Source organism: Momordica charantia (genome assembly GCF_013281855.1).
Source record: "Momordica charantia cultivar OHB3-1 chromosome 3 unlocalized genomic scaffold, Mcharantia_2.0 BLBB01000003.1, whole genome shotgun sequence".
Taxonomy (NCBI): Eukaryota; Viridiplantae; Streptophyta; class Magnoliopsida; order Cucurbitales; family Cucurbitaceae; genus Momordica; species Momordica charantia.
In genome coordinates this window covers 14,139,343-14,154,668 of record NW_028275161.1, presented here as the reverse complement: position 1 = coordinate 14,154,668, position 15,326 = coordinate 14,139,343, and the positions used below count along the sequence as shown (strand labels likewise).

The following is a 15,326-nucleotide window of genomic DNA, read 5'->3' as shown; positions in this document are numbered from 1 at the left end:
AGGATAGCTATTTAGTTATAGTCAAGGATGGATTAATGAAGTTGGTAAAAATTAGAGAACTGACGAAATATCATTGTGCGGGTGCTTGTTTGCAGTTGTGATATGGGACAGTTTTTTCGGAGGCTCGTGGGGTGGATGCAAACAAAGAAAAAACAACTTGCCATTGTGGAAATGTCTGCTGTTACCATAGTTGATGCATGAATCGAAGCGGATACTAGAGTGGGACCCTCCATAGCATCATGTGACCAAGTATGCAATCTTACTTGTGCAGATTTATGATATTCAATCTCATATAGCAAGAAATTCAAAAATTTCCGGGACAGTAGCACGAGAAGAAATGGTGGAAAAAAGTGTAGAGGACTTGTAGCACAAGTTGTGTCAAAACCTATGATGGATATGTTATTCTACTCCTTGTCTTGCAGTTTCTTTTGTGGTCTTATGAAATATATGGCTGGAGTGACTGTTCAGTAATGTGGAGAGGGCTTAAGAGGAGGTATCGATCTCGACTAGGTATCGTACCTTCATTTGGGTCTATCTTACCCTACTAAACTCTCGTTTCAAGTTGTTTTTCATTTTGAGTTACCGCTAACTTGAGCTCATGTTGGCAAATCGATTAAAGCAAGCGACTTGAGTTGAAAGTAGTAGATAAGATTGAACAAACTCGTGTAGCAAATATTTTATCTGGTAATTACTGTCAACCGAAGTGTGCAGAGCCATGGGTAGAGGTAAAATTTGAAGATGACAAACAAGGGAAAATCCAGGTAGTGGCTTCCCCTTTGATTCGTCTTACTAATAAGCCTAATGCTACAATTGAAGACATAGGTAGCCCTGAGAAGGTGATCGCTTCGCTTGGCCCTTTCGTTACTGGAAATTCATACGACCCAGAAGAGCTCCTTGAAGCATCAGTTGAGAAACTCGGTGATCAGACGGTATGATCCTCTCGTGACTCGTAGATTCTAATTTTTTGTTTTATAAATAATCCTTCTTTGAGTACAATAAAGCTGTAGATATAACTTGGAGATGTGAGATTTGCGTACTCCCACTCTAGTATAGCATAGGTTAAGTAATACTTTTAATTCCTATACTTTAACCTAAGATTTATTTTACTCCTTGTGCTTTTAAAAGCTTTGTTATCATCCCTGCTTACCTGATGTCCCTACCATTAGCAAGACATAACAAAAACCCAATGTGAGTAGTTATTTGTAGTTGTGCTCTAAAACGAGTCATAGAAAACAAATATATGTTAGTTATGTTATTGCACTCCAAAACGAGATTAGCCAGCCCTTTCAACTTTTTAATCAAAATAATGTTTATGTTAGAGAATATGACCCGATCTCTATTACTCCTCTCAAGGACATCTAGCAAGCTTTAATCAAAATACAAGAATGATAAGAAAACTTTTAAAACCATATCAACCAAAGTTGAAACTTAAATTAAAGCTAAGAACTAAATTATTTTAACCAATAGTATATAGCGGATTCTGTCGGGAAAAAAAAAGTATATATGTAGCGGATTCTTTTGGTTTAGATTTATGTGCCTAGTTCCTTCATAAGTACATCCCCAATTTAGATCAACTTCATTTGAACTCTTGCTGAACTATCTATCTAGCTAGGACTCCACTTCTTCCATAGCAGCTTTGAAGCTTGCATGTGGCTGCCATCATTCTAACTTCTAACATTTCTCAGTTTCTCTTAGTGAAACTGAAGATAGTTAAGGCGTTGTTGGTCATTTGATAACGGTTTCATTTGTAGTTTTTTTTGTTTTGAAAAATTTGTGCTTGTTTTCTCACCATTTCTTTAGTATGCTTTTTCTCCTTTATTCAAAATTACGTTTGAATTCTGAGTTAAAATTCAGAAGCAAGTAGGTAATAAGACTTGCAAAACCACATAGGAACTATAAATATAGTTATCAAATAGGTCTAAGTTACTTTTAGGTGCATTGTGTTACATATCAGTTTCAGAAGTTTGATGGTAAAAACTTATTAGAGCGTTGTTTTACGACGTTTATGCAGTACTACAAATACACACTTGAGACTCCCTATGCTCTGACGGGGACACACAATCTAGCTAAGGCAACGGCAAAAGGAAGCACAGTTGTCTTGTTTGTGGCTAGTGCAAATGATAAACAATGGCCGGCATCTGAGAAAATTCTGAGAACCATGCTCGATTCTTTCCAGCTGTAATTTCTCAACACAAATTGCAATTGAGATTATATTTGATAGTATATGTTCTGGAGAAAATTCTTCGCTTCACAGATACTGAAGAATGAATATATATTGAGTTTAGCATTCCTGTTGCGGAATATCATTCTTTGACATTCTTAGTAAAACAAAAAATCTAGAAGATCTCATTTTTTATTATTATTATTTTTTTAAATAATGGGGAGTAGAGCTTTCCTCTCATATACTTAAGAAGGGAGTCCGTGTCTGTCCGGATTGAGAGGCATCAAGAATTTTTGGTATTAAGCTCATCGGGAGGTTTGAAGACTTCTAAGTTAGACACATTAATAGTTTTTAAAGATCATTTTAATAGTATAGATCTAATACTTATTATAAATGTATCATACACTTGTTAATTATAATAAATATACTTTTTTTTAATATCCATGAGTGTTCTATGGGTGCATCTCTCTCACGGGTTAACTGTTTGACCCTAATTTATTCTTAGGTAGGTGGTCATCGTGAGATTTGAATCCATTTCCTCTAAATTCTTACGATTAAGCTCGACCCTTTTGAACCCATGAGTCATTGGTAAAACATAATAAATAGACATAATAGTAATATATGTCGTCATAATAATAAAATATGAGGATAAAATGCATAACACACATTTTTTTAAGCATCGAGATTTTTAAACTTATTAACTTAGCATTACCTTCTAATTAAAAATGCTATATACTTAAAAAAAATTTTATATTTTATAAAATGATATGTCATTGTGTTTGTGTTGTGTTATATCTGTATCTCGTGTTCGTAGCTTATGAGACTTGATTTTGAAAAATAAATACACTAAAAGTAAGATTGATAATTTTAAAATATTGAGTACATAATTGAAAAAATTGACACCTTAAAAGCAAAAAATTGAAAGCTGAATTGATTAAGGACTTAGATCAATAAAAATCAACCTACAAAAATGAACATTTGACAATTTTTATCAATTAAGGACAGGAATTGAGAAAACCAATACATTAAATGTAAAATTGATATTTTGTGTAACTTAAGGATACAATTGAAATTTTGTTAACAGATTAGAGATTAATTTATATACATAGCCATTGTTACATAACTACAGAATTAGTACATGAACGACACTTGTGATGCCATTTTCACCTATGTTTCCTAAAATCTAAGACCATTTTGAAAGCGAGTTTAAGTTTTATTTTAACCGTCATGATTCAAATCTTAACCAACTTGAAAAACAAAATCTTGGTTTTTTAAAATTAATTTGTTTTTATTTTAAATATTTGGTCAGGATTTAAAGAAAATTTTTAATTTAATATATATTTTTTTTCTTGAGTAGGAGATTCGAACTCATATGCTAATTGTCGTTGAAAAAAAAAACGGGTTGAGTTGGACCCTTAGATGTTGGGTTTGGATTGAATTATTATTTTTTGGTTCGGTTCACTGGTTCGAGTGTATCTAAAGATTAACAAAAAAATATATACATATATATAGGTTTATTTATTATTATTATTATTAATTTTTTTTTTTATGTTTTAGCATTTTAGGATTTTGTTTTGCGCCGGTTTCACTTTCACTTCATCTCTCTCAGTAGCTGTTTCTCTTCCTCTCGCCCATCGTCGCCAGTAGAAGTAAGTCGACCGGCCGTCCGCCCGTATTCTGTACTTGTTGCTGTGCGCCGTCATCCATCGTCGTCCGCGCTACTGTCTTCCACCGTCCGTCGTTGCTCTGCTGTCTTCTGCCGTCGACTTCTGTCTTCCGTCGCCGCTGGTTGGCTCGCTGTAGAGAGGTAGTTCTTAGGAGCTAATTTCTGTAAAAGTATTTGCCCGATTTTGAATGTGGGGGCCTTAGTACCATTTTCGTGTTTTTGCATCAAATTTCTTGTTGTTTGGGTTCTTATTCATGTGCGTAGCATTAGATTTTCAAAATTCCTGTATTTTTTCCGCAGGCTTTTTGTTATGATTTTGCAAAAGGGTAGACTTTTGATTTATTGAGTAAATTAACTATATTTATTGTGATAATGGTACTCATAGGACAGAATTGAATGTTCACAAAGTGATTTCATCTGTCTTTTTAGTTTTGTTAAATCTGTGTAACTACTTGCAAAATATTCTTAGATGGATCCTTGTTTAGTTTTGTTTTTGCTTTGTTAGTGTTGTTAAATCAATAGCTATACATTTTTTTGGTTTTGTTAAATCAGCAGCCATTTAATTCAACCGGTTCCCATATATGGCCGACTCGTCCCAAAAACCCTCCTAACCCGACTTAACCAAACTCAATCTGTAAACACCTTAATTATCACACAAATAGAATTCTTATAATTACGAAGTATAAACTTAGTAGATATATTTGATCAAAGAAAAAAAATAAACAATAAACTCAACTTATTATTAGTATTACAAATTTATTAAAAGTTGAATAAATGAAAATATATATTAAAAAAAAAGCAAAAATTTGAGCATAATGGGGATTGAATTTGGAGATAGAAATTTTAAGTGCACTAACGAGTAATGAACCAAAAGAAATTTTATTATTTCAACGCAATATAAATTTATTAAATTGTTTATGACAATAAATAAAAAAAGAAACTAAAACAGCGTCGTTTTTGTCGCTGCTAATTTCCTTCTCCATCTCCCATAATTTCTTATTCGTTTTGTCCCGCTGTTAATTTCCTTCTCCACGCCGTCGTCTCAAATATCGCCGGTTTCTGTTCCCCAGAAACTTCTCCTGCATCATTTCGGCTCTGGTTTCAGCTTTCTGAATCCAAGTACGAGATTTTCATCAACAATCATGGTAGTCTTTTTTATTGATTTTTGTTGTTGTAGTCGTTTTAATTAGAGAGTTCTTTAATTTATTCCGACTTGGCGTAGCTCAAAATTAGCAAAAATAAAAATAAAAAACATCCAACGACGTCGTTATCCAAAATTTAAAAGGTTTATCTTTCTTCTTTATGCTTTACCATTTTCGTTTTCACCATTAGTTTTCCTCCAGGGTGAGGACTCTCAATCGTTGGGTCGTTCAACGTAAATTCGATAGTGGGATGGATTTGATTTTTTTTTTCTTTGCAGCGTTACCTGTTTAAATTTCAGCCTGAATTTTGAATCTCTGATGGCTCATTCTTCTGTGGTTTTTGATTTTTGATCTGATTTAACGTTTTTGTTGTCTGCAACAGCCTTTCCCTTTTTCTTGATCACTTTCTGGTTACTTCCATCTGGGCTACTTTCATTTTTTTCTCTCTATTTCGTTACTTCCATTTCTAGTTTGGGGGTTGGCTTTCTTTTCTTTTCTTTTACTTTTTGGTGTGTGATTACAATTTGGGTTAGTTTGGAGCCTTTGGAATCTGAGTGGAAGTGGGGTTAGAGGAGAAAAATGTTGGGAGTGGATGTAAGAAGAGGGCACATACGCTCCAAAAGGTAGGTTCCAATGTGTTTCTTTGTTAATTACCAAAGATTCATTCATTATTCATATAAACTTCTAAGATTTTGGTATGTATTTTTTATTGGGTGCTGAAATTTTGGAAGTATTATTGGTTCTTGCAAACTCTATTATTTAAGTTCAAATCCTCAAAGAGGCTCTAGGGATGGTTAGGAGGGCAGGTGGATTTGGTCACGTTTTTCTTCTTAATTGGCTGTTTCTTTTAACAGAATTTGTTCTCCTTGTTGTTTTAACTTTTATATACTTTGAGATTAACCAGAGAGCACATTTTTTGATGTTTGGTTTGGAATTGGATGATGAATTGTCGCATGATGGATTGGATCAACATATCTTCATATCATAATGGATTGTTGAATTTATAAAACATCACATAACACATTCGGGAACATTAAGAGAATATGTTTTTTACTAGGCAGAAATTTAGACCCATCATTCAAGCTTCTGTTTGCTGTCTTCCCTCACTCAATTTTTCCTAATTTGACTTGTTAAGTGTTATCTTACTACCATTAACTTGTATATTTAAAGAAGTAAATGTTCATTTAATTCCAAACACTATTCATGGATGTTATATTTTGTTTAGTGTTATCTTACTACCGTTAACTTGTATATTGTATTATGTTTGTACATCTGCTTTATCTTATTATTTTATTCTTTGATGTATTTTAGATAGAAAAAAACCGAGGTTGATAATAAGGTATGTAGCGTGATATAATAAAAGATGGTGATTTTCATCATCTTTATTAAACAGATGCTTCTTTTAATGCGTGTTATGCGCTGGTAGTTGTAGTCTTTTTTCATCTAGATGTGTTTTCTGAAATCTATCATTTGTATTAATTCCTAATAATATGTGTGTTGAAATATGTCCTTCATAAATAATTTATGAGTTCTAGGAGAGTTTGATTTTTACTAAGTTCAAGTTTGGACTTGATTGAGATTTTCTTTTTTCATTAAGAAATTGGATACTAAAAATAGTGGAACAATGGATTGACTTGCTTCTGTAACATTGCTCAATTAGTTCTTCACCTAGAGCTTTGTGGTGGATTCATAGCCTCGTGCCTCATCAATAAGCCATTGAACGGTTATTCACTGAGGTATAATTTTAATATGTCAAGTTTTTTTCTTTTTAATTTTAATCGTAATCATTGTATGAATCACGTCCTTTTATAATTATTCAAACATGCATATAGTTTTGATGATAGGAGATGTAGGTATGTGGCTATTCTGCAATTATGGTAGCCAATTAATAGTTAATAATTATCGTATGAAGTAATTGTGCGGCTATCCTGCAGTTGGAGCTAGTTTGGGGAGTTTTGATTCGATTAGATTGTAGCTAAAATTCTTTTTTAGTGTAAGAAACAATTTCATTGATGTGTGAAATTACAAAAGTCAAAGAAGTGTTACATAAGACACTTCCAATTTGTCAAGAGGGAAGTATAGCTATAGTGGTGGAAAATAGGAGAAGTTTTACACCAAGTGACCACTTTGTAAACTATAGCATCAAAAAACCTCTCAAAAGGTTGTTGTTTATCGTTGAAGGTCTGCTTATTCCTTTCGCACCAAATAGTCCATAGAAAAGCTTGTATAAAACTCGTCCAAAGCAATTCTTTTTTGTTTTCGAAAGTGTGCCCGACAAGATTGTAGCTAAAAATTAAGATGGAAGTTTTATAATTATGCATGAGTTTGTGTCTTGTGATATAGGTTTCATTGAGAATTTGACTTATGGTTTATAATTTGCATCATGATTGTGACTATAAAATGTCATTATGGTTTAGTCGGAATTGAGAATTTCACCTATGCTTAATAAAGTGAATGATGATCGAGAGAATTGGAGGGTGGCTAGGGTGTTTGGGATTATGCTCATGTTGTTCAATTGTTGAGTCACTAAAAGCCAAGCGAAAAAACTTACGGAGAATGTGTCATATTACAACTGAATAGCACAAAAGAAAAATAAATGGGCAGCTAAAACTTAGGCTACTATACAATGTAATAATAGAGAGATAAATTATCAAACTTTTCTTAAGCCATGATCATCTCATAAGCATTTATTAGGGATTAGCACTGTTATAACTCATGGTGAAGCAATTTAGATCTCACCAACCTTGCTCATTGTTTGCAGTTGCTCTCTATTTACAGTGAGGTGATTTCTTTGATCAATTCGCTATACAACTTCATCTTATTTAGGCTTTTGTTGTTTTATTTAAGCATTTCTTTACATGCCTTAAGTCAAGCTTGACAACTTTCCCCCTTAGTTTTTCAGGTTGTCCTCTGTTTTAATATTTTGTCAGGTTGTTTTAATCTTTCCCTCAATAAGCCAAATCTTCCTCATTTGTTGGTTTATCTTTATCTAAAATATTATGATATTTTCTTATTAAAAAAAAGTATTGCATTATTTCCTTCTAGATGGCTTTTCTTTTAGGAAATCACATGGAAGGTTTTGGCTATCCCTTTTCTTTATTTTTCTTATTGTGCAACTGTTATCTTCACTCACATTACTTGTTTTTACTACGTGTTAGTTAGGCTTTGATAATGCTGTTGGTGGATGGGTCACCATTGGATAGGTTCTTTTTTAAGTATGATTGTTCTATTTTATCAAGTTCCAATTGTGTTTTTCAGTTTCTTTTACCCTGACCCATGTCTGGATTTCATAACGGTAAAAATAGAGAACTTGTGAGCATCCAAGAGGTTGTTTGGTGGGGCTGTGTAGGGATTTAACGTTTGCTTTAGAGGGGGAATGGGGGATTTGGAATCCGTTTTTCTTGCTTTCATTTGTCTCCTCACCTACAAATTGTAATTTTCATATGGTATTTATGGAACTTGAAGTTATTTTGTGGTTTAATTCTGACATGGCTTTCTTGGCCAATTTGTATTACATTACTGTACTTTATTTAATTTGTTTTATAGGTAATATTAAGGATTTTTCTCACCTTTGGAGGAAACTTGCAGTTTATTTTTTCTTTATGGTTTGAATTGGAGAACTTTCAATCCCCACATGCTCGATTGAGAAAGCTTTCATTAGGTAAATGCATGTTGAGATTGCTGGCTAGTTGTGTAAATGTAAGTTTTAAAGTCGTAATTAGTTTTATGTTTATGCAGGAAGATTTGCCATCGCTATTGGTTGTCTCTCACTGCTGCACTACCGCCCTCAGTTTTCTCTCCACAACTCAAAGGTAAGTGACCTTCATTCTTTTGCTAAATCATTGCCACAGCTTTTCAAAATCGAAAATCAATTTACCAATTGATTAGTTTGGTGTGGTATGGTATGAGCAGAAACTTTTTTCTTATGGATTTATTTGATGTAGTTTTTCCACTCTAAACTAGGAGGCTTGTTGCAGCAAATGAGATTGATCAATATCTAGTACAAAAATTGATTAATTTATTTTTCGATAAGAAACAGGGAACCTTGTTTTAAAAAAACACCAAAAAACAATTAAGTCATAGGGAGATGACGTCTCTTCTATATTTTAACGGAGTTAACAGGCATAAATTACTAAGTTACTAGAATCATAGAGTTAACACAATGAGAATAAGAATAGGCGCAATGTGTACAAATTTAAGCAAAGACAAATGATATAGACTAGGAGAGGTAACAGAGGGACTATCCCCCAACCAATAGTCCTCCCTTAAGAAAATCGATGCCCCATCCTCAACAATTAACCTGATAAAGCTTGAGAAATTCAAGTACCCCAGGGCAATAGCTCTCCACGAGTTCCTGAGAGTGCCTTTGATCTTATGCTTGGAAATCCACTATGAAGGAGTACTTGCTCACAATGATCCTACGCCAGAGAGAGATCTCCAAAGGGTAAGGGCCAAAGCCATTTGAATCACCGGGATCCAAAAAGCAACATGCTTAGGGTTGTCTTTCAAAGGAAGGCCTAGGTAATTGAATGGAAGGGATCCTACCTTGCAACCCACTAAAGAAGCCCATCTCTCAATCTTAGACTCCTCACAATTACTTCTGCAAATAACGCTTTTCAGAATTTGAGGATTTAATGGTCCCAAGATTCCACTGGTTGTTTTTCCTGTTACAAGTACCCTAGAGGATGCAATAAAGTGATCAAATGAGTTATACAACAAACAAGTATCAAAACCATCAAGAAGCCAGAGTTGTTTGACACCTTACATGTATGGGATTCCAGTTCCGGTCCAAGATTTGAGATTTCAAACCAACAACTCTGTACCTGAACAACCTTCTTGGCCTTTCCCTGTAACTTTATATGAAATGACAACCAATAAAAGGGACAGACCAAAATTAACTGAACACATGAAAAACCAAACCTAATGACAAATCAAATTAGGTTTAAATTATAATACCTTTAAACTTTTTATCTTTAATCTCAACCATTTAAGGGTTTTCTTCTTTTTTTTCATCTTCCTCTTCTTCCCTCCTTTTGAATCTCTCTCTAATCTCTCCATCTCTCCTCCCACTCAAGCTCTCTCCTTCTCTCCTCCCATCAAGCTCTCATCATCGCTGCTCCACCGTCCGCCCACGGTCGCCGCCCCCGCCGTCCGCTCGCTGCACTGTCGCCGCCCCTCCGCATCAGCTCCTGTCACCACCGGTGAAGGAGGTAATGACAGTAGCATTTTTTTTCTAGACATACTTTAATCATTTGAATGAGGAATTTTTGAAGTTATAATGCTACATTTGAGACTCACTTATCTATATTCGTATTTTGTTCGTGAGTTTTGTGGTAATTTTTTTTTTCTTTAGAAGTTTAGATTCTTGCAGAGACAAATACTTCAGTAACTATTAGATTAGAGAAAAAAAAAAGTGTGACAACCTGACAACCCAACCCGACCCAACCTAAATTTTCTGGGTTGGTTTGGGTTTTGTTGGCCATCAAATTGGGTTGGGTTGGGTTCCACATATGGCCAACCCGAAAATTCGGGCTGGGCCTAAAAATCCCCCTAACCCGACCCAACCCAACCCATGAACACCCCTAGACACTTGGTTTGGAGTTTCTTCTTGTACGATAATCCAAACCCATGTTCTTCCCTTCCAGATTTCTACTTATCGACTCTCGTAATCTTTAATTTCCCTTGTTCTTGCATTTCTTCTAAAGATTTTTACAGGATTCGGATTGCCTGGTGCATATGAAAAAATTTCTTGTTTGTTTGTTTGAAATGTTAATTGTAATTGTCCATTATTGGAGGGGTTGCCAGAATGTTGCTAAGAGGGATGAACATCCATCGTTTGCTGCATTGTTAGAATCTCATTTGTTTCTCAGAAATCACCCTACTACGATTGTTATTTGAGTGCACTGCTAATAATCTGAGTGTGCCTTGTGCTTGAGTAGTTTCATGCGAGAGGTGGCATTTGATAATGGAGATGTGTAATAGTAAGATAGCGATGGCAAAAAAGTAGTAGGATAGTGATGGGGTTGAAGTTGTTTCTGTGAGGACCCAGAATTGAGTTGTTTGATGAACCCAAGTCTGAGATTGAAATTTTGTTATGCATTTTGTTTAATGCTAAAAGCATTTGTGCATTTTTTTTCCACCTCAATGGTAATCTTTTGATACCCTGTATAATCACATAGAATTTCAAATCGTGATGGTAGACTGTTGTGTATTAATCAGCATGGTTACTGATCCATGATCTGTTTTCTCCAGAATTACATTCTTTACGATATGAAGAGGCCAATGCCATGGAACGAACAAGTGGATATTATTTCATCAGGTGAATCTTCTTCCTCTGATTCAGAAATAGGAGGTCAAAATGATGGGTTTGAGTTCAAGCCTTCCATGGATGATTTGAAAATCCCTGCCAAAGAAATCACATCTGAAGGTAATTTGGCCTTTGTCTTCGTTAGATTGACAATTCGACATATTGCACGAGTCCAATTCAAAATTACTAATAATCAACACTGCTGCATACATTAATTTTCACATTCATAAGCTCTGGAAAAGATCTTTAAAAAAATGTCTTCTAATGATGCAGGTTTGTTGACTAAAAGAGCAGAAATGTATCAAGAATACATGAAACAGATACCAATCCCAGCACACCGTGGTTCTGTAATACCATTTACAACATGGGTGGGATTGGGCAAATCTATAAAGCAGCTATATAGTCAGCCTTTGCATTACCTGACTAATATTCAACTAAAACAGTGGGATCAATTAAGATTCGGAAGTTCGGATGAATATAAGCCATTGGATACTTTAATTCATCCGAGTAAAGCTGAAGCAACCATATGGATGGTTGAAGAGATTCATAGGCGCACCTCGTCCCATCATCATGTTGCTAAACTCTGGCTATCAGACCCAATGCACCATGCGTATGTTGACTCCATTTTCCCCCAACTATGAAAGCTGCTTTCAGTTATATTATGATCTGTGTTGATATTATAACATATTTCTAGGAGGCTACCATGTCATTGACAATGTGAATCGTTATAGAAACAGCATATTTCTTTTGTCACATTTCTCTAAAATCTGTAGGTTTCTTATCAACTGATAGAGAACGTGTTCTAGCATTGTGCTGCTTATGTCCATAGTTGCTGTCTATCTGTGAAGTAGTTGATTGCATTTTCTTTTGTATCTTACAGATAGAAAGACAATCTTAAGTTCTGCATAGAACGAATGTAAATCAAAATTTTTGAAGATGCATATTTTCTTTTACAGTTCTGTTCTATCCGAGAATTATGTTACCAATAATCGCCACATGAACAGGACCCATGTTGAAAGAAGTGAAACCTATTATTGTCTCGTACTGTTATTTCCCTATCAAACACTTCTGAAATGTATTTGGCAAATTCATAGCACATTCGGAGATGCTTTATAACACGAATCCTCACATGTTTTTCTGTACTTATAAGCCCGTAAGCCATGACTAGCCTCTCGCTATGTCGGTTGAGGAGGTATTGTTTCTTTTGCTCATTTACATCAAGCATAACATTGGTTAGATCAGGAACATAGCCAGCATCACCTAGCCTGCAGGTAACTTCTTCTAGCATCATGTCAATGTCATAGTTTTCTGGGTGTGATCTGTCGCCTGAGGTGAACTCATGGATAACTCCATCGACTTCGATCGAGCTTGAACCAGGCGTTTTCTGAACCCCTTTGCCCTTCAACTGTAGCCTCACATTTGCAACATCGGCTCACTTTCCAGTTGAAGCATATATGTTTGATAGAAGCACATGAATCCCAGTCCTTTCTGGAGCCACTTCTGCTAACCTTTCAGCTGCAAACGTTGCCATATCGATGTTTTTTTTTATAGGTACGGCATGCAGCCAATAGAGATCCCCATATGATCCCATTGGGTTTCATTGGCATGCTCTTTATAATATCTACAGCTTCTTCTAAAATAAAAATTTTAAAATATTCATTTTAGTTTCTGAATTTAAATAATTATTATTGTTTTGGTATGTGAACTTCATAAATGTATATTTTAATTTTTACGAAATAGTTATTATGGTTCGATTGTAATAATTACACGGTCATGTACTAGGATGTCATGTCGAAATCTAAAATCTCATTGGTTTTTTACAACAAATTGTAGAATTAAACATTTGACTCAAGCTAGGTTGACACTTGTAAATACTATTAAAAGAACTATTATTTATGAATATTTAACTCCCTCTCGATGTAGAAGACCCAACAATAATAAAGGGGGAAAATAATAATGTAAATGTTTGAACACAAGACTTCTTGTTCTGATACCATCTTAAATATGAAAACTACCGATGAATTTGGGTAAACTTAATTAATTGATATATATCTAACCTCTGTCATTTTCTTCATTTGCACTCTAGTTTATGCTCAAAAAGTCTTAAGAGAAAATTGGTTGAATAATTTTTACTGATGTAAATTCTATACACTTTTGTTTCAAAACTAAAGTTGAAATGTTTCCGTGTATCTATATGAATTTCATATAGTTTCAAAATGAAAATATACAAGGGACGTTTACATTTTAACTCGAGAATGACAAAGCATGGGATTCAAATAGAGAGTTTAAACGAAGTTGGACTAAAGAAACCAACATGAGCATAATTCGATGATAATTCACACCTATCTCTTACTAAAATGTCATGAGTTCGGATCTCTTCACATTACTTATTCTACTTAAAAAACTTGCACTTAAGGAAAAAAAAGAAAAATTTTCCTTTTTTTCTTTTAAAGATGGAAGGGATAACTACGTAAAGTATATCAAATAAGTTCTATCACTTGCTTGCATTAAGATAATATGGTGTTATTATATAGGTGCTCGACAATGAACCAAATTTTTTTAAACAATTACCAATATTTTGAAACAAAATTTCTATTATTATTATTATTATTATTTTGAGTGTGGTGAAATATTTGAATTTTTTATTTTTAAAAGGTTAGTGGCACCTTAACTGATAGACATAATTTTTTTTCTTTTCTAATAACCAATATACATCATTTACTAAGTTATATAAAAATATATATATATATATATATATATATATATATATATATATATATATATGAACGGCAGTCACCAATCTTTGAAAATGTTAAACCGGCCTTTCGAACCAATGCTAAATATTTGACCGGAGATGTTGAACCGGTCTTTTCAAAAGAGGGTCTCCGGCCCCTTTGATGGGTTTTGAAATTGTTGGATTGCTGAGTGTCAATCGCACTTTTTCAAAGCAGCTCGAGCGATTGTGCGGCACTTGCTCTAGCTCAAGCGAGCAAGTCAGCCGGGAAAAACTGTAAGTTGCAGACAATCTCGATCGTGGGTCTAGCCTGCGCTCACGTTTTAGGAGAAAATTGGTTTTAGAAAACGTGAGAGAGAAAAACAGTTGAAAACATCTTTAAAACAAGCATTGTAAACATTGGATGCAAGAAAGCTTTGATTGCAAGAAAGTATACAACGCTTGGTCGGGGGAGGTTTGATGACTACTTAGTCCCCCCTAAGGTACATTATAAGGCATATTTGGTGTGGCAGGTGTAGACGTCCTAAGTGGTGAGGAGTCACTCGGTAGCCTACAGGGCCCGTGTGAACTCCGATTGGCTTGAAATTTGGCGCGATACAAGAAAATTACACTAGAAAGCTTTAAAGACATGAAAGGAAAGCGAGTGGTAAGGATGATTTGGACATGCGGCCATGGGGAACACACCCTGGACAAGCATGCCCACAACACTGAGCTTTACGATTCCACGCTCTCTCTCTTCCCATCGATCCATTATTGTCCATGTTCGTTCATATGTCGAATTTCACTTGGCAAGGGTTGTCAACCCGACAAACCCAATCAAACCTGAATTTAAATTTTAAATACTCTTTGGAATTGTAGGAATTAAAATAAAGATTTTTTAAAAATGCAGAGTAAAACCGATTAAAATTGTAATTACACGAACACTTACCGGTAATTGACATATTTCCAACCAAGAATTTTGAGTGCCGATCCTCACCACTCACGTGTTTGACTAAAAAATAAATAGAAATTAAATCAAAGCCTAAAGAAATAAAAAATAAAGCTGATGGATATCTTAATTTTTAACCAAACTATTATAAACAACACTTGGAACTCGTTTTTTGTTTACTATTGTTGTAAATGAAACTTATTTTAAAAATATAGTTATTTAATTAAAAATATTGTAGATTTTGAAACTTATTTTAAACATATTATAGTTTTAAAAAACTAAAGGTCAAGAGACGACTATTTAGACGTGGGCGCCACGTAAATTCTTTTTAAATTTGAAAGTGATCATCCCTGAAAAAACGTCTACATGGTCTTAAGTTTTTTAAAAC

The 15,326-nt window shown here is 34.4% G+C and overlaps 2 protein-coding genes and 1 long non-coding RNA gene across 10 annotated transcripts in view; 2 read left to right on the top strand and 1 right to left on the bottom strand.

The window, feature by feature from the left end:
• The window catches only part of LOC148212439 (uncharacterized), a 41,469-nt gene that overhangs the window by 3,203 nt on the left and 22,940 nt on the right, over positions 1 to 15,326 (bottom strand). The gene's annotated exons all lie outside the window — the stretch shown is intronic.
• On the top strand, positions 471 to 2,368 carry LOC111025799 (psbP domain-containing protein 6, chloroplastic). Its single transcript, XM_088121703.1, has 3 exons — positions 471 to 493; positions 620 to 929; positions 2,012 to 2,368. The coding sequence occupies exons 1-3, from the start codon at positions 471 to 473 to the stop codon at positions 2,180 to 2,182; spliced, it is 504 nt and encodes a 167-aa protein (XP_087977829.1). The 3' UTR covers positions 2,183 to 2,368.
• LOC111025708 (protein RDM1) lies at positions 3,719 to 12,217 on the top strand. Of its 6 annotated transcripts, none has more exons than XM_088121484.1 (7): positions 3,719 to 3,968; positions 6,630 to 6,705; positions 8,558 to 8,630; positions 8,708 to 8,781; positions 10,045 to 10,179; positions 11,222 to 11,396; positions 11,550 to 12,217. In XM_088121484.1, the coding sequence occupies exons 6-7, from the start codon at positions 11,240 to 11,242 to the stop codon at positions 11,915 to 11,917; spliced, it is 525 nt and encodes a 174-aa protein (XP_087977610.1). In that variant the 5' UTR covers positions 3,719 to 3,968; positions 6,630 to 6,705; positions 8,558 to 8,630; positions 8,708 to 8,781; positions 10,045 to 10,179; positions 11,222 to 11,239; the 3' UTR covers positions 11,918 to 12,217. The 6 variants fall into 6 exon arrangements, with proteins under 6 accessions (XP_087977610.1, XP_087977608.1, XP_087977607.1 ...); XM_088121482.1 differs by having other exon boundaries at positions 8,516 to 8,630; positions 10,071 to 10,179; XM_088121481.1 differs by having other exon boundaries at positions 8,516 to 8,630.

Bases quoted from the DNA above. Each gene is read 5' to 3' on its own strand.
- LOC111025799 (XM_088121703.1), top strand. From the start codon at position 471: ATGTGGAGAGGGCTTAAGAGGAG. The intron at 494-619 runs GTATCGATCTCG...AATCGATTAAAG, and splicing joins TGGAGAGGGCTTAAGAGGAG to CAAGCGACTTGAGTTGAAAG. The intron at 930-2,011 runs GTATGATCCTCT...ACGTTTATGCAG, and splicing joins AGAAACTCGGTGATCAGACG to TACTACAAATACACACTTGA.
- LOC111025708 (XM_088121484.1), top strand. From the start codon at position 11,240: ATGAAGAGGCCAATGCCATGGAACGAACAAGTGGATATTATTTCATCA. The intron at 11,397-11,549 runs GTAATTTGGCCT...CTAATGATGCAG, and splicing joins CAAAGAAATCACATCTGAAG to GTTTGTTGACTAAAAGAGCA.